The 24,694-nt window shown below is 46.0% G+C and overlaps 1 protein-coding gene and 1 long non-coding RNA gene across 2 annotated transcripts in view; one reads left to right on the top strand and one right to left on the bottom strand.

Annotated features, from left to right (window-relative positions):
* LOC146045463 (solute carrier family 13 member 1-like) overlaps window positions 1–21,691 on the top strand; it is a 44,421-nt gene extending 22,730 nt beyond the window's left edge. Inside the window, exons 9-16 of the mRNA XM_083164296.1 lie at window positions 1,970–2,089; window positions 2,469–2,567; window positions 4,350–4,451; window positions 7,163–7,263; window positions 10,972–11,099; window positions 12,158–12,319; window positions 18,113–18,250; window positions 19,700–21,691. Coding sequence (XP_083020422.1) covers window positions 1,970–2,089; window positions 2,469–2,567; window positions 4,350–4,451; window positions 7,163–7,263; window positions 10,972–11,099; window positions 12,158–12,319; window positions 18,113–18,250; window positions 19,700–19,840 — 991 coding nt within the window. The 3' untranslated portion in view covers window positions 19,841–21,691. The remainder of the gene's footprint in view (window positions 1–1,969; window positions 2,090–2,468; window positions 2,568–4,349; window positions 4,452–7,162; window positions 7,264–10,971; window positions 11,100–12,157; window positions 12,320–18,112; window positions 18,251–19,699) is intronic.
* The window catches only part of LOC146045472 (uncharacterized), a 365,523-nt gene that overhangs the window by 264,693 nt on the left and 76,136 nt on the right, over window positions 1–24,694 (bottom strand). The gene's annotated exons all lie outside the window — the stretch shown is intronic.

Raw genomic sequence — 24,694 nt, 5'->3', positions numbered from 1 at the left:
CCCTCCCTCTGGGATGACTGCACGGACTGCTAGCGGCGGCAGCCCTTAAAAACGGGTTGTACGGGTACGCACAGTACAGCGGACGCGTGAATATGCGTCTATGGTCTGCTCCCGAAGCAGCTACTGCACATGCGTTGGGGGTGGGGGGTTCCAGCAGTGGGGACAAGCAGGCAGTGGGGACCAGCAGTGGAGGGGGGGGGGCAGTGGCGTAACTATCGTCCCGCAGCCCCCGCGGTGGCGGGGAGGCGCTGAGGGTATGTGGGCGCCGGGGGGGGGGGCTGCGGGACCATAGTTACTCACTGTTTGCCTTCTGCCGCGGCGCCGGTGGTTTTATTTGCAGTGCACCGGGTCCCAGCTCTCCCGAGTCCCGGCAGCCGCAGCGCTGTTCTAATACAAAAAGGTGACACTTGGAAAATGGCTGCCCCCATACCGCAGACAGTTTTTCGTCTGCAGTATAAGGGCAGCCATTTTCCAAGTGTCACTTTTTCATTAGCAGCAGTAACGGGAGAGCCGCCCGGGACCCGGCGCAGACTGATGCGGCCATGCCGGCCAGAGGTAACACACACACACAGAAACACAACACCCCCCCCCCCCCCCGCGCGCCGTACCCCGGCTCCGCTCCGTTTTTTTTTTTACCAGGGGGCGCCTCCTGCATTGTTGGCAGGGGGGCGCAGAAAATCTAGTTACGCCGCTGGGGGGGGGGGGGGGGGGACATGACATGACCTCGCAGCAGCCCCCCTCCTCCATAGAGGTAAGAGCCGCCACTGACAATAGTTTTCTGAGGATACATCTGTATTAATATATTTATATGAATAGGCTCAGCCTTATAACCCACACACTGACCCTTACATTACCTTCACATTCGTCTATCCTAAAACTGAACTCTTATTGTAAACTTATACGTAGAATAAGTCCTTTTCCAAGTCCGATCCTATCCCAGCTCAAGCTGTAAATCTGTCCTGAGATCCCGATGCTGCTACTCAAATTCTACATAATGTGATTACCCCACACACAAAATGTTCTGTTCTCCAAGAAAACTTGATACACTCTACTTATGGAATACAGCCACAAGTTTCCCCTTCCATGATGGGGATTAGGGGGCCACTGGTGTCCTAAAAGGGCCCCGCTTACAGTAATACAACACTGTAAAGTACAGTGCTCCGCTCTAGAAAAGGAAACTTGCACACATTAAAATCCCTGGTGTAATCGTACAGAACAAGGACACCGTCACGCAAACTAAGGCCTCTAATGTACAACTGTACAGTACAGCAATATCATACAACGTAGACCTTTATTAGTACATTAGCACAGGTTTAAGATGTTTTGAAGAGCGTAGTGGAACATCATTGTGCAGAGGAACAATGGAAATCTATAGCATAAAATACAGTAATACGTAAAAAATTGTACTGGTTTTTACTATGGATGTTCAGGTCCCGATTTACCTGGATACAGAACTTTTAGGGGACGTCTCGACAGTCAGAATACCAGGCCATTTTCAGTCCTCTCGACTGTAACTCGTCAGTCGGAATTCAGTGTTTTGAGTGTCGGATTGTCGAAAACGGGCTGAGCATTCGACATTCCGCAACCTTTTCAGACAAAACAGATCCAACTTGTTTTAAAGTGGGATCTGTTTTTGGTGGAATCTTCCTTTTTTACTTGATATTTGTACAGTAGAACTTTATTTTATTGCCCTTTTTAAGTGGAATGCTTATCAGGATAAAGTTCTTTCCCACCATACCTAAAACATGCTAGATTTACATACAAAAATGGCCTTTGTTGTCTCCTGCAATGTCCCCTGGAATTCCGGTACTGATTCGATTGTTCAGCTCACAGAGCATACACTAAAAACATTTGGGGCCTTATTCTGTGCCGGGCGCAAGTGTAAATGCATACGGCTCTTGCAAAAATCAGCATATTGGGGGTTGTTATGGTTAACCGGATAATCTATCTTTATGTTCCTCCTCCGCAGGCGTTACCCTGGCTGTCAGTTTGTGAACTTCGGATCCTGGATCGCCTTCTCATTTCCCATCGCCTTCATCATCTTGATATTTTCTTGGATGTGGATCAACTGGCTTTTCCTGGGCTTTAGGTGAATGGTAACCTGGCATGTGGTCCCGGGAGCGGGGTTTTACAGACCTATAGAATAAACGAGTTGGCTTTTAGAGAATATTTCCTGGAATAGGAGACGTCGGAGAACTGTGAAGCCAAAGTATTGTAGGATGGCTTCCTGTCCTATGAGATATAGTTAGTATAGACTTGGTAATGTCACTGGCACCTAATGATTGCATAGGCTTCAGTTTCATAAATATCCTGTTCACAGAGTAGCCGCCTGTGCTGGGTGTAGGTGCTCACGAATGCCCAACAGATTGACCTCAATAGGCCTGAAGGCATTCTGCGTTAGCAGCAATATACCTTTATCAGACCCTTCGCAGAGCGGTTACTGAACGAGTCCAATGCTTATTTTACAGTCTGAAAGAACTACGGTGCTGGGGAAAGTCCAAGTCTCCGACCGATGAGGACTCCAGAAATATTCTGAAACAAGAGTATGAAAAGTTGGGGTCTCTAAGGTACGCTGCCAGTCCACTAATGATTATAATGTGGGGTATGGAGTTTTTTTTGCTTGTTTTTAACCCCTTTGCTGCTGAGGTTTTTTCAAGCAAGTTTACACCTTTGGCTGCACTGAATGTACACTGATGTTATGGAGGTTTTTACTCAGAAGTGTACCATACATCCACCATACTGCAGTGTCTCTGCCTGCAACCTCCTCATAGATGTTATCTACAGACTCTACCTGTCACCTGCTGCCTCCCCAGTCACCCACTGCCTCTACCTGTCCTCTATACCTTCCGCTATCGCCCTCTACATCCTCCTGTCACCTGCTGCCTCCCTAGTCACCCACTGCCTCTACCTGTCCTCTATACCTTCCGCTGTCACCCTCTACATCCTCCTGTCACCTGCTGCCTCCCCAGTCACCCACTGCCTCTACCTGTCCTCTATACCTTCCGCTGTCGCCCTCTACATCCTCCTGTCACCTGCTACCTCCCCAGTCACCCACTGCCTCTACCTGTCCTCTATACCTTCCGCTGTCGCCCTCTACATCCTCCTGTCACCTGCTGCCTCCCCAGTCACCCACTGCCTCTTCCTGTCCTCTATACCTTCCGCTGTCACCCTTTACATCCTCCTGTCACCTGCTGCCTCCCCAGTCACCCACTGCCTCTTCCTGTCCTCTATACCTTCCGCTGTCACCCTCTACATTCTCCTGTCACCTGCTACCTCCCCAGTCACCCACTGCCTCTTCCTGTCCTCTATACCTTCCGCTGTCACCCTCTACATTCTCCTGTCACCTGCTGCAGGTGATGGCAAGGTAGGCATTGAATAGAGGGAGCAGTGGGTGACAGTAGAGGTAGTGGGTGACAGGAAGGAGGCAGAAGTGGGTGGGGAGCAGTCACCCACTGCCTCTACCTGTCCTCTATACCTTCCACTGTCACCCTCTACATCCTCCTGTCACCTGCTGCCTCCCCAGTCACCCACTGCCTCTTCCTGTCCTCTATACCTTCCGCTGTCACCCTCTACATTCTCCTGTCACCTGCGGGCTACTCAGTCACCCACTACCTCTTCCTGTCCTCTATACCTTCCGCTGTCACCCTCTACATTCTCCTGTCACCTGCTGCCTCCCCAGTCACCCACTACCTCTTCCTGTCCTCTATACCTTCCGCTGTCACCCTCTACATTCTCCTGTCACCTGCTGCCTCCCCAGTCACCCACTGCCTCTACCTGTCCTCTATACCTTCCACTGTCACCCTCTACATCCTCCTGTCACCTGCGGGCTACCCAGTCACCCACTGCCTCTACCTGTCCTCTATACCTTCTGCTGTCACCCACTGCCTCTACCTGTCCTCTATACCTTCCACTGTCATCCTCTACATCCTCCGGCCACCTGCTGCCTCCCCAGTCACCCACTGCCTCTACCTGTCCTCTATACCTTCCGCTGTCACCCTCTACATCTTCCTGCTGCCTCCCCAGTCACCCACTATCTCTCCCTGTCTGCCTCTTCTCTACGACCCACTTCTGCCTCCTTCCTGTCACCCACTACCTCTACTGTCACCCACTGCTCCCTCTATTCAATGCCTTCCTTGCCATCACCTGCAGCCTCTCTTCATGTGGCGGAGATGGGGGGGTCCCTGAGCAAAATGTTTCACCTGTGCCCACCACTCGCGAGTTCCATCACCTAAGGGCAGCACAGCAAGGCATAACCTATTTAAATGAGGGGACCCTTGTTGACACAAGTTAGGGGAGATCTGGAATATAAATACATCCTATTGAGCTAATAACCATGTTTTGTGTTGCAGTTACCAGGAGGTCGTGACACTGGCAATCTTCCTACTAATGGCCTTATCGTGGTTCACTCGGGACCCTGGATTTATCCCAGGTTGGGATTCACTGTTTGGACTGTGAGTTGTGCTAGGTGGTTATAATTATATAATTTTATTACATCTCCTGTTTGTACGGTATGTGCAGTCTGAGGTCTGTATTTATCATATAGACAACTGCACAGGGCAGTATTGTTCATGTAAACATAATAGGGGGTGCTGGATTTAGCCACTCACAAGGTATTATTTTGGATACATCTGCAGGGCAGTAGAGGTCCTGGCTGGGACCAGTTATTTTTGGGGAAGGCGGCCTGAGTGTGGGAAGCGGAAACACACCACTTTAAGGGGGGGGGGAGGAGGAGGAGGATACTGCTGCCGGCACTACTCAGCAGAAGCAGCCCATGTGGCCACACTGCAGCCCTGCACACGGCTAAGGAGAAAAGCCGCACAGCTTCTGCCATGGGAGGAGAAGCGGGGGGTGAGGTGAGTGGTGGCAGACCCGGGCCCCTCCATAAGGGTACTTTGTATCCGCCTACCCTCTCTGCACCATGGCACATACATGCAATTGTTTGTGATATCGCCACATGTAGCCTAATAATGACTATAATGACCGGTAGCTATGATGATGATGATAATATCAGGAATGTTGGTTTAGTGAGAAACAGATTATTATTATTATTTATTTATTACCAGTTATTATATAGCGCAGACATATTCCGCAGTGCTGTACAGAGAATATTTGAACATTCACATCAGTCCCTGCCCCAGTGGAGCTTACAATCTATATTCCCTACCACATGTACACACACAGACATTCTAGAGTTAATTTGTTGGGAGCCAATTAGCCTATCAGTATATTTTTGGATTGTGGGAGGAAACCGGAGTACCCGGAGGAAACCCACGCAAGTACAGGGAGAATATACAAACTCCAAACAGCTAGGGCCATGGTGGGAATGGAACCTCAGTGCTGCGATGCAGTAATTAATAGGCTAACCCAGTGGTTCCCAAACTGTGTGCCGTGGCTCCCTGGGGTGCCTCGGGTCACTTGCAGGGGTGCCGCACCTTGGTGGTCCAGGACCAACTCAAATTATTAATGGTTAATTATTTATGAGCAAAACCAGTGCTGGTGGCTGCCAGTCATAGAATGTGTACAAACAGAAGCAAATCCTGCCCTTTTTACCACATAACTGACGCTAAGAATCGCATATAAACCCAATCTAATTCAATTTTTGTGACCTAGGGGTGCCGTGAAAACAATTCAGATTCTCTAGGGTGCCGTGAATCAAAAAAGATTGGGAACCCCTGGGCTAACCATTACACCGTCCATGCTGCCCGAAACAGATAATTATTATTGACTTGTGTGTACGATCCTCTTCGGGTCCCGCTTCTGCCCTAATGCCCCGGATTACTCTGTACCCTGCACCACCACCAGGAATGGGCAAAAGGCCAAATAAGTATTTTTTTTTTTAAGTGGCTTATGCTAAGAACAGATGCGTTCAGTGACTATCTTGCACAAGTCTATTTGTTCCAGTGACATCAGCGCTGCTTGATGACATCACCAGGCTTACGGTTTTCTCTACACATGCCAGCACGAGACACACCGCTCCCCCTAACTTTGTAATCAATCGCCCCCCACTCCTCCCTCTCTTCAGCACCCCTGGGCCTAGTAATCAGATTTGGCTTTGTTTTGATGAATATTTGGTGAAGCGTCTATTATTCCAAACATTGCTGTCAATGTGTCCGTCATATAACCCATCACTCCGGCATCACCATGACCGGAGTCTGTGCCTAGTTTTGTAGGTTGGTGGGGGTTTCATAGAATGTCTGGGGTGTATATTATAGGAATATCTAGTGACGGAGTCCAGTGGTCTACAAGGGGTTGGGATCATTTGGTCTACAATGAGTTGGTCGACAAGCATTGGGTCGACACTATTAGGGTAAAGGTCGACATGGGTCTAGGTCAACAGGTCATTAGGTTGACATGGTCTTGGTCGACAGTCAAAAGGTCAACATGGGGTTTTTCACTGTTTTTTTTACCTGAATGCCGATACAGTCGACATGGACACAGGTTAAAGTGCACCGCATCCCCTCGCATCGCTCGGCACACTATTTTATTCGCCCACCATGCCCTAGTGCAGGGCTGGGCAACACCGGCCCTCCAGATGTTGATGAACTACACATCCCAGCATGCCTTGCATCAGTTTCAGCATGGCCACATAGCAAAACTAATGCAAAGCATCCTGGGATGTGTAGTTCATCAACATCTGGAGGGCCGGTGTTGCCCAGCCCTGCCCTAGTGGATGGTGTCGGCTCAAAGAACTGTCAAAAACCCCATGCCAAACCCCCTCCCCCCCCCCCCCCCCAACTCCCCCAAAGAGAACAGGTATGCTGTGATTTTACACCTCTACAATTTATAACACAGGCTTAATTAACATGGACATCCATACCTACTGGTGTGTGTGCGTGTGTGTGTCTGTGTGCGTGTGTTTCTATGTTGTTCATATGGGTACGTTACAGGTAAGTATTGGGAGTGGCAGGCTGCCATAGAATGAGTGAGAATATCTCTGAATAAACTCTGGGAATGGAAACGATTATTGTTCCCAGTTACATCTGTGTTCTGCCAAACACCGCACTGCAGCATGTAGTGATTTATTAATCTGGGACTTCACGTAATAGGAGTTTGCACTGTAATCGTTGCAATGAACAATATACTGAGATTGGTAAATCTGACACAAACTAGGTCTTTATTTGTGTTTATAACTATTATTTTTATTATTCTTTCTACTGAACAGGAAAGGGTACAAATCTGACGCTACTTCAGCTATTCTCTTTGGCTTTTTATTATTTATTATACCTGGAAGGAAGCCCAGCTGGCTGCGCTGTAGATCAAAGGGTAAGTGATTCATGGGTGTAGTGCAGCGGTTCTCAAACTGTGGGTCCCGACCATCTCAGCATGGTGTCGCGACTCCATGTTACTGACCATCAGGCTGATGACCATTCTAATCTCAGTCAGTGATTCGAGGAGTCTGATAAATCTGTTGAATTGTCTGTTATTTTAGACTCCTCCCATCATTTTGTGCCTCCACAATGCTGTCATGTATGTGCTGTCTGCTGACTACCAGTGTGATGTGATGGGTTATGGTATATTAGACTCCTCCCATCACTCTGTGCCTCCACAATGCTGCCATGTATGTGCTGTCTGCTGACTACACGTGAGACATGATGGGTTATGGTATATTAGGCTCCTCCCATCACTGTGCCTCCACAATGCTGCCATGTATGTGCTGTCTGCTGACTACACGTGTGATGTGATGGGTTATGGTATATCAGACTCCTCCCATCACTCTGTGCCTCCACAACGCTGCCATGTATGTGCTGTCTGCTGACTACACGTGTGATGTGATGGGTTATGGTATATCAGACTCCTCCCATCACTCTGTGCCTCCACAATGCTGCCATGTATGTGCTGTCTGCTGACTACACGTGTGATGTGATGGGTTATGGTATATCAGACTCCTCCCATCACTCTGTGCCTCCACAACGCTGCCATGTATGTGCTGTCTGCTGACTACACGTGTGATGTGATGGGTTATGGTATATCAGACTCCTCCCATCACTCTGTGCCTCCACAACACTGCCATGTATGTTCTGTCTGCTGACTACACGTGTGATGTGATGGGTTATGGTATATCAGACTCCTCCCATCACTCTGTGCCTCCACAATGCTGCCATGTATGTGCTGTCTGCTGACTACACGTGTGATGTGATGGGTTATGGTATATCAGACTCCTCCCATCACTCGGTGCCTCCACAACGCTGCCATGTATGTGCTGTCTGCTGACTACACGTGTGATGTGATGGGTTATGGTATATCAGACTCCTCCCATCACTCTGTGCCTCCACAACGCTGCCATGTATGTGCTGTCTGCTGACTACACGTGTGATGGGATGGGTTATGGTATATCAGACTCCTCCCATCATTTTGTGCCTCCACAATGCTGCCATGTACTATATGTGCTGTCTGCTGACTACACGTGTGATGTGATGGGTTATGGTATATCAGACTCCTCCCATCACTCTGTGCCTCCACAATGCTGCCATGTATGTGCTGTCTGCTGACTACACATGTGATGTGATGGGTTATGGTATATTAGGCTCCTCCCATCACTGTGCCTCCACAATGCTGCCATGTATGTGCTGTCTGCTGACTACACGTGTGATGTGATGGGTTATGGTATATCAGACTCCTCCCATCACTCTGTGCCTCCACAATGCTGTCATGTATGTGCTGTCTGCTGACTACCAGTGTGATGTGATGGGTTATGGTATATTAGACTCCTCCCATCACTCTGTGCCTCCACAATGCTGCCATGTATGTGCTGTCTGCTGACTACACGTGTGACATGATGGGTTATGGTATATTAGGCTCCTCCCATCACTGTGCCTCCACAATGCTGCCATGTATGTGCTGTCTGCTGACTACACATGTGATGTGATGGGTTATGGTATATCAGACTCCTCCCATCACTCTGTGCCTCCACAATGCTGTCATGTATGTGCTGTCTGCTGACTACCAGTGTGATGTGATAGGTTATGGTATATTAGACTCCTCCCATCACTCTGTGCCTCCACAATGCTGCCATGTATGTGCTGTCTGCTGACTACACGTGTGACATGATGGGTTATGGTATATTAGGCTCCTCCCATCACTGTGCCTCCACAATGCTGCCATGAATGTGCTGTCTGCTGACTACACGTGTGATGTGATGGGTTATGGTATATCAGACTCCTCTCATCACTCTGTGCCTCCACAACGCTGCCATGTATGTGCTGTCTGCTGACTACACGTGTGATGTGATGGGTTATGGTATATCAGACTCCTCCCATCACTCTGTGCCCCCACAATGCTGCCATGTATGTGCTGTCTGCTGACTACACGTGTGATGTGATGGGTTATGGTATATCAGACTCCTCCCATCACTCTGTGCCTCCACAATGCTGCCATGTATGTGCTGTGTGCTGACTACACGTGTGATGTGATGGGTTATGGTATATCAGACTCCTCCCATCACTCTGTGCCCCCACAATGCTGCCATGTATGTGCTGTCTGCTGACTACACGTGTGATGGGATGGGTTATGGTATATCAGACTCCTCCCATCATTTTGTGCCTCCACAATGCTGCCATGTACTATATGTGCTGTCTGCTGACTACACGTGTGATGTGATGGATTATGGTATATCAGACTCCTCCCATCACTCTGTGCCTCCACAATGCTGCCATGTATGTGCTGTCTGCTGACTACACGTGTGATGTGATGGGTTATGGTATATCAGACTCCTCCCATCACTCTGTGCCTCCACAATGCTGCCGTGTATGTGCTGTCTGCTGACTACACGTGTGATGTGATGGGTTATGGTATATCAGACTCCTCCCATCACTCTGTGCCTCCACAATGCTGCCGTGTATGTGCTGTCTGCTGACTACACGTGTGATGTGATGGGTTATGGTATATCAGACTCCTCCCATCACTCTGTGCCTCCACAATGCTGCTGTTTATGTGCTGTGTGCTGACTACACGTGTGATGTGATGGGTTATGGTATATTAGACTCCTCCCATCACTCTGTGCCTCCACAATGCTGACGTGTATGTGCTGTCTGCTGACTACACATGTGATGTGATGGGTTATGGTATATCAGACTCCTCCCATCACTCTGTGCCTCCACAATGCTGCCGTGTATGTGCTGTCTGCTGACTACACGTGTGATGTGATGGGTTATGGTATATCAGACTCCTCCCATCACTCTGTGCCTCCACAATGCTGCCGTGTATGTGCTGTGTGCTGACTACACGTGTGATGTGATGGGTTATGGTATATCAGACTCCTCCCATCACTCTGTGCCTCCACAATGCTGCCGTGTATGTGCTGACTACACGTGTGATGTGATGGGTTATGGTATATCAGACTCCTCCCATCACTCTGTGCCTCCACAATGCTGCCGTGTATGTGCTGTCTGCTGACTACACGTGTGATGTGATGGGTTATGGTATATTAGACTCCTCCCATCACTTTGTGCCTCCACAATGCTGCCTTGTATGTGCTGTCTGCTGACTACACGTGTGATGTGATGGGTTATGGTATATCAGACTACTCCCATCACTCTGTGCCCCCACAATGCTGCCATGTATGTGCGGTCTGCTGACTAAACGTGTGATGTGATGGGTTATGGTATATCAGACTCCTCCCATCACTCTGTGCCTCCACAGTGCTGCCATGTATGTGCTGTCTGCTGACTACACGTGTGATGTGATGGGTTATGGTATATCAGATTCCTCCCATCACTTGCTAACATTCGCAGCTCCATAGCCTAGAAAATCACCATTGCGTTTGCGCAGTGCACAACTATTTGCAAAACGTCCCTAATAAGAACTATAGAAACCATTAAAGTGCATATATGACCTAGTCAGGACTATAGGATATCCCTATTCTGACTGAGCCACCTCTGTAATGTGTTGAACCACCATATAGAGCAACTACTGTAATGGCTCTCAAGTCTGTCTATCGCTAATCGTAGCTGTTTTATCTTTGTGCCATTTTAGGAAAGTCCCGCGTACCCCCGGTGGTGGAGAACACACCGATGATCACCTGGAAGGAGTTTGAAGAGTGTATACCATGGCATATTGTCATCCTGGTTGGAGGTGGTTTTGCTCTGGCAAAGGGATGTGAAGTAAGTAATCTACCGGGTAATAACCGATGATGGTGCACAGTCCTGCATGGTCACCTGGGGGGGTGGGTATTTTAGCTATTTTATTTTTGCAAATAACCAGTTCTCATATAACCTTGAAATAATTAACATGTAATCGGGGTTCTTTTATAAAAATTTGGCCCCCAATACAATAACCCCCCCAACATCGTATTCGGAAAGTAGTTTTGTGTGCTTGCCCAAAAGGGGGGTGTTGCACTCTCCCAATTAATTGATTTACATTGATATGAAGTTATTGCAGCCAGGTCTTGTAACATTTAATGAACAAGGTACCACCGTGAAATATAGTGGCAGGTGCGTATATGAGATAAATGACTAATCTCGCCCTGTTAGGTCACTGTGAGCTGAGGTTCCAGACTGTATTAGACAACCGTTCCCACACTGTGTAATTTCTTGTCCCCTTTGTGCCCTTTAATTAGTGAATCCATACTTTAGAACAGGGCTGGGCAACACCGGCCCTCCAGATGTTAGTGAACTACACATCCCAGGATGCTTTGCATTAGTTTTGCTATGTGGCCATGCTGAAACTGATGCAAGGCATGCTGGGATGTGTAGTTCATCAACATCTGGAGGGCCGATGTTGCCCAGCCCTGCTTTAGAATAAGCATCTGGGGATGTCCTGCAAAGCAAAAGTCGGGGTTCCCGAGCAACTCCAGCTACACCTGCCTGGCAGCCGCCGCCTGTTGACGGACCGCTGGTGATGTAATCGTCAGGGAGCCGGGGTTCAGGAACAGCTGGGGTTCACAAACCGCTCCAGCTACACCCGATTGGTGGCCGTCACCTGTTGGGGAGCCGCACATGCGCGTAATGTACCATGCGAAATTGGCCCCGTCCAAATGATTCAAAATCACCCCTTGATGTGAAATAATAAGTGTAACTAACGTCACACTATCGCTGTGCTAGACACCTACTAGGTGCAGTGTGGTTGGCTGATGATCTGCAGTTATACACCTTTGGGGGCGTTGGCTGCCATGATAAGGATCACACGGATACTGTTACCAATCTTCTGATCCCTGTTTTAGGTCTCCGGGCTCTCTACATGGGTTGGGCAGAAGATGGAGCCTCTCAGCAGCCTGCCCGTCTGGGTGATTGTACTGATCGTCTGTCTGATGGTGACATCGGTTACCGAGGTGGCGAGCAACCCGGCCACCATCACCATATTCCAACCCATCCTCTCTTCACTGGTGAGGACGTTACAAACCTATCTATTGCATTGTCCTGAAATCTGCACCAATTCTGTACAAGTCTTCAGGACATTGATGAGTAACTGAGAAGGAAGATGATCTGTCTGCAGTTTATTTATTATTTATTACCAGTTACTTGTATAGCGCACACATATTCTGCAGCGCTGTACAGAGAATATTATTACCGGTTATTATATAGTGCACACATATTCCACAGCGCTGTATAGAGATTATTATTACCAGTTATTATATAGCACACACATATTCCGCAGCGATGTACAGAGAATATTATTACCAGTTATTATATAGCGCACACATATTCCGCAGCGCTGTACAGAGAATATTATTACCAGTTATTATATAGCGCACACATATTCCGCAGCGCTGTACAGAGACTATTATTACCAGTTATTATATAGCGCACACATATTCCGCAGCGCTGTACAGAGACTATTATTACCAGTTATTATATAGCGCACACATATTCCGCAGCGCTGTACAGAGACTATTATTACCAGTTATTATATAGCACACACATATTCCGCAGCGATGTACAGAGAATATTATTACCAGTTATTATATAGCGCACACATATTCCGCAGCGCTGTACAGAGAATATTATTACCAGTTATTATATAGCGCACACATATTCTGCAGCGCTGTACAGAGAATATTATTACCAGTTATTATATAGCGCACACATATTCCACAGCGCTGTATAGAGATTATTATTACCAGTTATTATATAGCACACACATATTCCGCAGCGATGTACAGAGAATATTATTACCAGTTATTATATAGCGCACACATATTCCGCAGCGCTGTACAGAGAATATTATTACCAGTTATTATATAGCGCACACATATTCTGCAGCGCTGTACAGAGAATATTATTACCAGTTATTATATAGCGCACACATATTCCGCAGCGCTGTACAGAGACTATTATAACCAGTTATTATATAGCGCACACATATTCCGCAGCGCTGTACAGAGACTATTATTACCAGTTATTATATAGCGCACACATATTCCGCAGCGCTGTACAGAGAATATTATTACCAGTTATTATATAGCGCACACATATTCCGCAGCGCTGTACAGATTATTATTACCAGTTATTATATAGCGCACACATATTCTGCAGCGCTGTACAGAGAATATTATTACCGGTTATTATATAGCGCACACATATTCCACAGCGCTGTACAGAGAATATTATTACCAGTTATTATATAGTGCACACATATTCCGCAGTGCTGTACAGATTATTATTACCAGTTATTATATAGCGCACACATATTCTGCAGCGCTGTACAGAGAATATTATTACCGGTTATTATATAGCGCACACATATTCCACAGCGCTGTACAGAGAATATTATTACCAGTTATTATATAGCGCACACATATTCCGCAGCGCTGTACAGAGACTATTATTACCAGTTATTATATAGCGCACACATATTCTGCAGCGCTGTACAGAGAATATTATTACCGGTTATTATATAGCGCACACATATTCCACAGCGCTGTACAGAGAATATTACCAGTTATTATATAGTGCACACATATTCCGCAGCGCTGTACAGAGATTATTATTACCAGTTATTATATAGCGCACATATTCCACAGCGCTGTACAGAGATTATTATTACCAGTTATTATTTAGCGCACACATATTCCGCAGCGCTGTACAGAGATTATTATTACCAGTTATTATATAGCGCACACATATTCCGCAGCGCTGTACAGAGAATATTATTACCAGTTATTATATAGCGCACACATATTCCGCAGCGCTGTACAGAGAATATTATTACCAGTTATTGTATAGCGCACACATATTCCGCAGCGCTGTACAGAGAATATTATTACCAGTTATTATATAGCGCACACATATTCCGCAGCGCTGTACAGAGACTATTATTACCAGTTATTATATAGCGCACACATATTCCACAGCGCTGTACAGAGACTATTATTACCAGTTATTATATAGCGCACACATATTCCACAGCGCTGTACAGAGATTATTATTACCAGTTATTATATAGCGCACACATATTCCGCAGCGCTGTACAGAGATTATTATTACCAGTTATTATAAAGCGCACACATATTCCGCAGCGCTGTACAGAGATTATTATTACCAGTTATTATATAGCGCACACATATTCCACAGCGCTGTACAGAGACTATTATTACCAGTTATTATATAGCGCACACATATTCCACAGCGCTGTACAGAGACTATTATTACCAGTTATTATATAGCGCACACATATTCCACAGCACTGTACAGAGATTATTATTACCAGTTATTATATAGCACACACATATTCCGCAGCGCTGTACAGAGATTATTATTACCAGTTATTATATAGCACACACATATTCCGCAGCACTGTACAGAGAATATTATTACCAGTTATTGTATAGCGCACACATATTCCACAGCGCTGTACAGAGATTATTATTACCAGTTATATATATAGCGCACACATATTCCACAGCGCTGTACAGAGACTATTATTACCAGTTATTATATAGCGCACACATATTCCACAGCGCTGTACAGAGACTATTATTACCAGTTATTATATAGCGCACACATTTTCCGCAGCGCTGTACAGCGACTATTATTACCAGTTATTATATAGCGCACACATATTCCGCAGTGCTTTACAGAGAATATTATTACCAGTTATTATATAGCGCACACATATTCCGCAGCGCTGTACAGAGAATATTATTACCAGTTATTATATAGCGCACACATATTCCGCAGCGCTGTACAGAGACTATTACTACCAGTTATTTATATAGCGCACACATATTCCACAGCGCTGTACAGAGAATATTATCACCAGTTATTTATATAGCGCACACATATTCCACAGCGCTTTACAGAGAATATTATTACCAGTTATTATATAGCGCACACATATTCCGCAGCGCTGTACAGAGACTATTACTACCAGTTATTTATATAGCGCACACATATTCTGCAGCGCTGTACAGAGATTATTATTACCAGTTATTATATAGCGCACACATATTCCGCAGCGCTGTACAGAGACTATTACTACCAGTTATTTATATAGCGCACACATATTCTGCAGCGCTGTACAGAGATTATTATTACCAGTTATATATATAGCGTACACATATTCCGCAGCGCTGTACAGAGATTATTATTACCAGTTATATATATATAGCGCACACATATTCCGCAGCGCTGTACAGAGAATATTATTACCAGTTATTATATAGTGCACACATATTCCGCAGCGCTGTACAGAGAATATTATTACCAGTTATTATATAGTGCACACATATTCCGCAGCGCTGTACAGAGAATATTATTACCAGTTATTATATAGCGCACACATATTCCGTAGCGCTGTACAGAGAATATTATTACCAGTTATTATATAGCGCACACATATTCCGCAGCGCTGTACAGAGAATATTATTACCAGTTATTATATAGCGCACACATATTCCGCAGCGCTGTACAGAGAATATTGTTACCAGTTATTATATAGCGCACACATATTCCGCAGCGCTGTACAGAGACTATTACTACCAGTTATTTATATAGCGCACACATATTCCGCAGCGCTGTACAGAGAATATTGTTACCAGTTATTATATAGCGCACACATATTCCGCAGCGCTGTACAGAGACTATTACTACCAGTTATTTATATAGCGCACACATATTCTGCAGCGCTGTACAGAGATTATTATTACCAGTTATTATATATTATTTATTTATTTATTAACAGTTTCTTATATAGCGCAGCATATTCCGTTGCGCTTTACAATAGCAGACAGTGAAACAAAACAGGGTATTTACAGACAGTCAAAATGTAGGAGGGCCCTGCTCGCAAGCTTACAATCTATAGGGAAATAGGCATTGATACATAAGGATAGATACTGTATTCTTTATTGCATCGATTCCACCAGAACGCAAGGTTCTATGACTGGTTCTGGAATTTGATAAGCTTGCCTGAAGAGATGATATATAGCGCACACATATTCCGCAGCGCTGTACAGAGACTATTATTACCAGTTATTTATATAGCGCACACATATTCCACAGCGCTTTACAGAGAATATTATTACCAGTTAATATATAGCGCACACATATTCCGCAGCGCTGTACAGAGAATATTATTACCAGTTATTATATAGCGCACACATATTCCGCAGCGCTGTACAGAGACTATTATTACCAGTTATTATGTAGCGCACACATATTCCGCAGCGCTGTACAGAGAATATTATTACCAGTTATTTATATAGCGCACACATATTCTGCAGCGCTGTACAGAGAATATTATTACCAGTTATTATATAGCGCACACATATTCCTCAGCGCTGTACAGAGACTATTATTACCAGTTATTATATAGCGCACACATATTCCGCAGCGCTTTACAGAGAATATTATTACCAGTTATTATATAGCGCACACATATTCCGCAGCGCTTTACAGAGAATATTTTTACCAGATATATATATATATAGCGCACATATTCCGCAGCACTGTACAGAGAATATTATTACCAGTTATTATATAGTACACGCATATCCCGCAGCGCTGTACAGAGAATATTATTACCAGTTATTATATAGCGCACACATATTCCGCCGCGCTTTACAGAGAATATTATTACCAGTTATATATATAGCGCACACATATTCCGCAGCGCTTTACAGAGAATATTATTACCAGTTATATATATAGCGTACACATATTCCGCAGCGCTGTACAGAGATTATTATTACCAGTTATATATATATATAGCGCACACATATTCCGCAGCGCTGTACAGAGAATATTATTACCAGTTATTATATAGTGCACACATATTCCGCAGCGCTGTACAGAGAATATTATTACCAGTTATTATATAGCGCACACATATTCCGCAGCGCTTTACAGAGAATAGTGAACAGTCACATCAGTCCCTGCCCCAGTGGAGCTCACAATCTATATTCCCTACCACATGTACACGCACACAGACATTCTAGGGTTTATTTCATTAATTAGCCTACTACTATATTTTTGGATTGTGGGAGGAAACCGGAGTACCCGGAGGAAACCCACACAAGTACGGGGACAATATACAAACTCCGCACAGTTAGGCCCCCCCGAGATACCTGTGATGTGGTGTGCGGAGGGTCTCCGTCACATCTCCGGCTCAGCACGGCTGTCCCAGGTGCCTCCTCCTCACCCCTGCAGCCGGAAGGACATACGCCAGGGGGAGGAGGAGTTTGATGGCGGACAGGGAGGGGGGTAGGCGATAGAAGCGCATAGGCTTCTATAGGGTATCACCACCCAATGGTGGCGATACCCTGTCCTGCGAAGATGCAGTGGCCAGGAATTAGTACATTTAAAAATGCGGTAAAACTGAGGTTTTACCACATTTTCCCCTCTCTACAGATTGATCTGCTCTCATCTTAGTGGCTCCCGGTGCGCCAACCGGCGAATGGGGTGCGCGTACGACGGAGACACTCGCGTGCCCCATTCTCTACGATGGATGCGCAAGCATGTGAGGTGCTCATGCATCCATGTTCGCCGGCTCGCCCTCAGGTAGCAGCCCCCAGATACTGATATCTGCTGCGCTGACGGCAACAGGGAGAGCAGCCCCATCTGTAGATGCTGATTGGCTGGTACTTTATCTCTCTCTTCAAGCTTTGACACACCAATCAGTTTAACTTCAATTGCCCAGTAGTGACGTGCTCTTTTTTTTGTTTCCTGCTTGCTGGAATAAGGCTGAAGGCATTGGCGTAAATCCGCTTCTGGTCATCATCCCAGCTACGATAAGTGCTTCCTGCGCTTTCCTTTTGCCTGTTGCCAATCCTCCAAACGCGATCGTGTTCTCCTACGGTCACCTGACTGTGCCAGACATGGTGAGTAGATGGCAGATGTCCAGTACAAATGCACCCTTCAACTGCAAATCCATAGGCAATTCACAAACAAATGATTTTCCCAGTCTTTGCAAATATGAGTAGGGCGGTCATCTGCTTCGGGGCCATAGTGGCTTAGAATGCTTGCTGTATATTTCATTTGGGATGATCTGTACAGTGTTCCCAATAGAAGACTGCGTTTTGTTAGCTTTAACGGCCAGGATCTGCATATGGAAGGGATTGGTAAAGTCCTAAAATATATATTCTCTGTGCATGTGAGCAAGTAGCGACAAGACTTCAATGTGCTCGTATAACCGGTAGACGTAGTTTTTTCAAATACACAGAAAAAATTGTACTGAAAATGTGAAACATTTTTTCATCTCAAGTTTACTGTAAGAGTAAAATGTCTAACTTGGTAGTTGTCTCCCCCTGGTGGCTCCAGTACGTTACTATCAGTATGCATTGTCTGCCACTTCTACTGTGCTTGTCTAAGCCTCATTTATTGCTTAAATAACTCCCTTGAGTATCCCTTTATCCGAAATGCTCGGGACAATGAGCATTTTAGATATTTTAGCATACTCACCTGGTGGTCCTCCAATGGTTCCCTGACGTCCATTGTGTCCCCTGGGGTCCACGGCAACCATTGTTTCCACTTCTGTGGCATCCCCGGTCCCAAGGATGGTTTGCGTAGGTGCACCGGCGACGGCACCGGTGCAATGCATCCTTGGGACTGGGGATGCCGCTGAAGAGGAGGCCGATGGCCGCTGTGGACACCGGGGGATGAGGGGAGTATAAATAAAGGTGTACGGGGATGGTGGGGAGTTAGATGTGGGGGTGTTAGATGTTATTTGCTGGGGATGCAGTTTAAATCCGACCGCCGGAATCCCAGCACTTTGTCCCTCTGTGGGTGTCCATGACACCCATAGAGGGAGAATAAATTAGTGAGCCGAGCGTAGGGGGCTCTTGTCGGGATTCCGACCGCCGGGATTTAGTACCAATCCCATTTGCTGGACATCTAGAGAGAAATTTACGAAGATGGGAGTTCTATTTCAAGAGATGTTGCTATGGGCAACCACTTCCAAAACAGGCATGTCCAAACTTTGGTCCTCCAGCTGTTGTGAAACTACAAGTCCCATCATGCCTTGCCACAGTTTTGCTATTCGTGAATGCTAGAACTATGGCAAGGCATGCTGGGATGTGTAGATTCACAACAGTTGGAGGGGCACAGTTTGGACATGCCTGTTCTAGAAGATCTGATTGGTTGCCAATAGCAACATCCCATCTGAAATAGAACTCCCATCTTAGTAAATTCCACCCCCCCTAGGCTCACCTGTGTAAATCCAGGAATAATGCAGGCATGCTGCTGTTTTTGCCCTGTGCATCATTATTGGTGAATGGTTCCCTGTGCGTTTCGGCATTTGTCTAATACTTTGTTCCATCCGTGTCCCGCAGATGAAAGCCGGACTTGGGACAAACCTTATCAGCATGATGACGTTATGGTTTGGACTTTATACTTGGGGAATACCCATGTTTGACCTGAACACATTCCCAGCCTGGGCATCCCACAACACATCAGCCTTAGCAACACCATGACAGACTTCTGTGACTTCTAATGCGATGAAGGCAAATTCAGATGGACTCCACGGCACCTTCATGGCCAACCTTATGGTCTCCCAATGACGTTGTCTACTTACTAGCTTCATACTAACCAAGCTTTCTCAGTATTGGACAGGTAGAGAACACGGGCTGGCTATGCTTTAGGAAGACCTATAACAGAACCATTACAAAGTAAATCCGAGAGAGGTTTGAAGTTGGGCGACTATAAAACAACACGTGTGCAACTTAATTTGCGCTGCTACAGCAGGGGTGTAACACTTAAACCATCAAGAAAAATATAAATAATTGACATATACAGTAGTTGATGTGGGCCACATTGGTGAATCATGTAGGTTACGACACCACGCCTCTCTTTTTGTTTATGTCCCCTTCCGTTCTTCTACCTTGAGCCTCGTTATCATTGACCTTTCACGTTCCCGGTTATTTTAATATGTCTAGTAAAAAATTATTTCCTTCCATAGCAATATTTTAGGGAAATCTGTTTGCAGTGTTCCCCTGGACTGTCTGTTCCTAGGCAGAGGCTAATAAGACTCTGACACTTCTTAAACACTGCCTAGTAATTATGAAGTCTTATGTGCCAAGACCACTCAACCCTATTCAGGACAAAGCTTCCAAACCTCTTCTCACATAACACATGGGCTCTGAGAATATCCTTGATCACTTGCTAGTGAATTTAAGTCGCTTAGCTACTAGTTTTTCTACATGGTATTATAAATATTTGAATCAACAAGAGGTGACCGGTTATGTTTATTGGAGGAAAGGTTTAAGAAATGTTGCGTTCGGAGTGGTGAGGAACCTATTTGACCGTCCTCAGCTCAAATATGGTTAAAATGAACGGTGCCTACAAGTCCTCCTTTGTGATCCCCACTTCAGCTCAATGATGAATAACACACCCTGCACAAGAAAAACTCCCTATTCACCCTTTTGCACCGCCAATCGAAACCTTTTGATGTCTTACAAAACCGGTAAGGGGGGAGGGGGGAATGTAGTTCTATTGGTGAAAAGGTCAAATTTCGGGTTGTGTCACATGATATTATCACATCGGCATTCTGGCCAGGTACGATTTCTTACAGATCATGGACTCCTATGAAAGATTGCCACAACGCTAGTCCTGTTGTAGACTGGGGTGCTGATAAAATACTGGGAACATGATTTTGAGGGTTTTGAGAAGTCGCTCCTTTTACTAGTCCTCTCCAGCTGACGTTTTCAAGTAGCGAAAAACGTTTTTTTCCCATTTTTAAACTCCAGCGGTTATTCGCCTTGCTCCAGCCACGGAAAATTCAAGTTGTCGGTTGACACAGCCCCTAATCTCCGCTCCGTTCATGTTGGTGCTATCGAACATGTTTGATTTTGCTTATTAACTGGACTTCTTTCCTACGGTACCTAAACGCTGTACAGTGCAGGACTCGCTGATAGCTGGTATCTCTATGATTATTGGGAAGAGATTAACACTGTAGTATCAAGACACTAAAAGATTATTACTACTGGGAATGGCTGTATCCCTTATAAGACAGGAGCATGATAAACTTGAAGCTGTTACCCTGATATTCTAGCTTTTGTATGCTCTTGTTGGACTGGCATTAATTGCTGTCTGTGACCTGCAGCTCTATGCCCACCACCCATTCCTTTGGCATGTGCTGGACAATGCTTTTTTTTATTTGCACAGTAGGATAAAATAACTGCATTATCACAGATAACGTGCACAAAGGTCATGTTCTGTTTCTGGGAAGGTTTTGTACTGTAAATTAATGATCTCAATAACGGGGAACTATGTGGTACTCCCATGTGTTTAATAATAATTTTGAATAAAAACGATTGTATTAATAATGGTCTAAACCGTCTCATTTTGTTGATGTTGGGACTGGGCAGAGGCATCTGCAGAATATTGGGGTTCCACGTGTGCTCTGTCTTTGGCGCAATATTTTGTGAGAGGTTTTTTTTCCAACTTGTAAGCAGCACAAACAGAAAAGTGGTGCGATACCTCCTCCACATTATACGTACATTTTTACAGGATGGTCTGGCGAGTTGTGGAAGTCCAGTAAATGCCATGAACAATCTCTGCTGCCTGTCCAGATTACAAATGGGTGGTCTATATACCTGGCATAACCTTTCAACATCCAGTGAGATATCCTTTTTCTACCTCAAACATATACGCATTGGCATACGATAGGGCTACATTTGACCCCATCGCACAGCCAATGTGCTGTATGTAGAATCTCCCATCAAACTTAAAGTAATTGTGTGCTAGCCCCATCTCTAACAAACAGAAGATGTCTACAGCTGGGCCACAATACATGGGATTATTGGTAATCCGTTTACAGACTGCCTCTATGCCCTCAGTGAATAATCTAGATATAGCCAGGACTCGACAAATCGGATTCTGCTTCCTGGTGACCAGATTTTGCAGGCAGGGAGGGAGGAAGCAAATCCTGCCCTGATCTAGCTATACTACAAAGAACACTGTTCATAGGGATATCTGTTATCTTCGCTAATTCAGAAAGTATGTTGTATCTAGTAAATAATACTGGCGTTCCAATATGCAGGGTTGCAATAAAGCATCTAGATATGTAGACATTAATTGAAACAAACTCCTCCTCGCTGCGATGATCGTGCGTCTGGGAACACATTCCAAAGATTTAAGCACTTTAGGTAGCTAATATAATAATGTTTCAGTGACCCACAGGGCTAACTTTAAAGTCTGGTCCAGGCTCGGAAACCATGCTTTACACCACAGGTTCTCAAACTCGGTCCTCAGGACCCCACACGGTGCATGTTTTCCAGGTCTCCTCACAGAATCACAAGTGATATAATTAGCCCCACCTGTGGATCTTTTAAAATGTGTCAATGAGTAATGAGTGCACCTGTTGGGTGACCTGCAAACCATGAACTGCATATCCCACATAGGTCACACACAGGCTTACGTGTTACATGCTTTGGTTCTTGTCTTTGATATGTGGAATGGGGACATTTGAGCTCACATACAGTATAGTACTAAATCATACTTGCCTACCTGACCCTCTCCATGAGGTAGAAAATGCGCTGCTCCTGGGCTTCCCTGGTAATGTATGATTGCCAGCACCTGTGGTGACACCTTTCTTATCAGTTACCTAGCTCCCCACAGGTGCTGGCAATCATACATTATCCATACCTCCCAGCGTGCCCCTCTCCAGGAGGACACAATGCTCTGCTCCTGGGCTTCCCTGGTAATGTATGATTGCCAGCACCTGTGGTGATACCTTTTTTATCAGTTACCTAGCTCCCCACAGGTGATGGCAATCATACATTATCCATACCTCCCAGCGTGCCCCTCTCCAGGAGGACACAATGCTCTGCTCCTGGGCTTCCCTGGTAATGTATGATTGCTAGCACCTGTGGTGACACCTTTCTTATCAGTTACCCAGCTCCCCACAGGTGCTGGCAATCCTACATTATCCATACCTCCCAGCATGCCCCTCTCCAGGAGGACACAATGCTCTGTTCCTGGACTTCCCTGGTAATGTAGGATTGCCAGCACCTGTGGTGACACCTTTCTTATCAGTTACCTAGCTCCCCACAGGTGCTGGCAATCCTACATTATCCATACCTCCCAGCATGCCCCTCTCCAGGAGGACACAATGCTCTGTTCCTGGACTTCCCTGGTAATGTAGGATTGCCAGCACCTGTGGTGACACCTTTCTTATCAGTTACCCAGCTCCCCACAGGTGCTGGCAATCCTACATTATCCATACCTCCCAGCATGCCCCTCTCCAGGAGGACACAATGCTCTGTTCCTGGACTTCCCTGGTAATGTATGATTGCCAGCACCTGTGGTGACACCTTTCTTATCAGTTACCCAGCTCCCCACAGGTGCTGGCAATCATAAATTATCCATACCTCCCAGCATGCCCCTCTCCAGGAGGACACAATGCTCTGTTCCTGGACTTCCCTGGTAATGTAGGATTGCCAGCACCTGTGGTGACACCTTTCTTATCAGTTACCTAGCTCCCCACAGGTGCTGGCAATCATACATTATACATACCTCCCAGCATGCCCCTCTCCAGGAGGACACAATGCTCTGTTCCTGGGCTTCCCTGGTAATGTATGATTGCCAGCACCTGTGGTGACACCTTTCTTATCAGTTACCTAGCTCCCCACAGGTGCTGGCAATCATACATTATACATACCTCCCAGCATGCCCCTCTCCAGGAGGACACAATGCTCTGTTCCTGGGCTTCCCTGGTAATGTATGATTGCCAGCACCTGTGGTGACACCTTTCTTATCAGTTACCTAGCTCCCCACAGGTGCTGGCAATCATACATTATCCATACCTCCCAGCGTGCCCCTCTCCAGGAGGACACAATGCTCTGCTCCTGGGCTTCCCTGGTAATGTATGATTGCCAGCACCTGTGGTGACATCTTTCTTATCAGTTACCCAGCTCCCCACAGGTGCTGGCAATCCTACATTATCCATACCTCCCAGCATGCCCCTCTCCAGGAGGACACAATGCTCTGCTCCTGGGCTTCCCTGGTAATGTATGATTGCCAGCACCTGTGGTGACACCTTTCTTATCAGTTACCTAGCTCCCCACAGGTGCTGGCAATCATACATTATACATACCTCCCAGCATGCCCCTCTCCAGGAGGACACAATGCTCTGTTCCTGGGCTTTCCTGTTAATGTATGATTGCCAGCACCTGTGGTGACACTGTTCTTATCAGTTACCTAGCTCCCCACAGGTGCTGGCAATCCTACATTATCCATACCTCCCAGCATGCCCCTCTCCAGGAGGACACAATGCTCTGTTCCTGGACTTCCCTGGTAATGTAGGATTGCCAGCACCTGTGGTGACA

Source organism: Crinia signifera, chromosome 11, assembly GCF_055691185.1.
Source record: "Crinia signifera chromosome 11, ASM5569118v1, whole genome shotgun sequence".
NCBI lineage: Eukaryota > Metazoa > Chordata > Amphibia > Anura > Myobatrachidae > Crinia > Crinia signifera.
The sequence above is the reverse complement of the archived record's forward strand: the minus strand, read 5'-3'. Positions and strand labels throughout refer to the sequence as shown.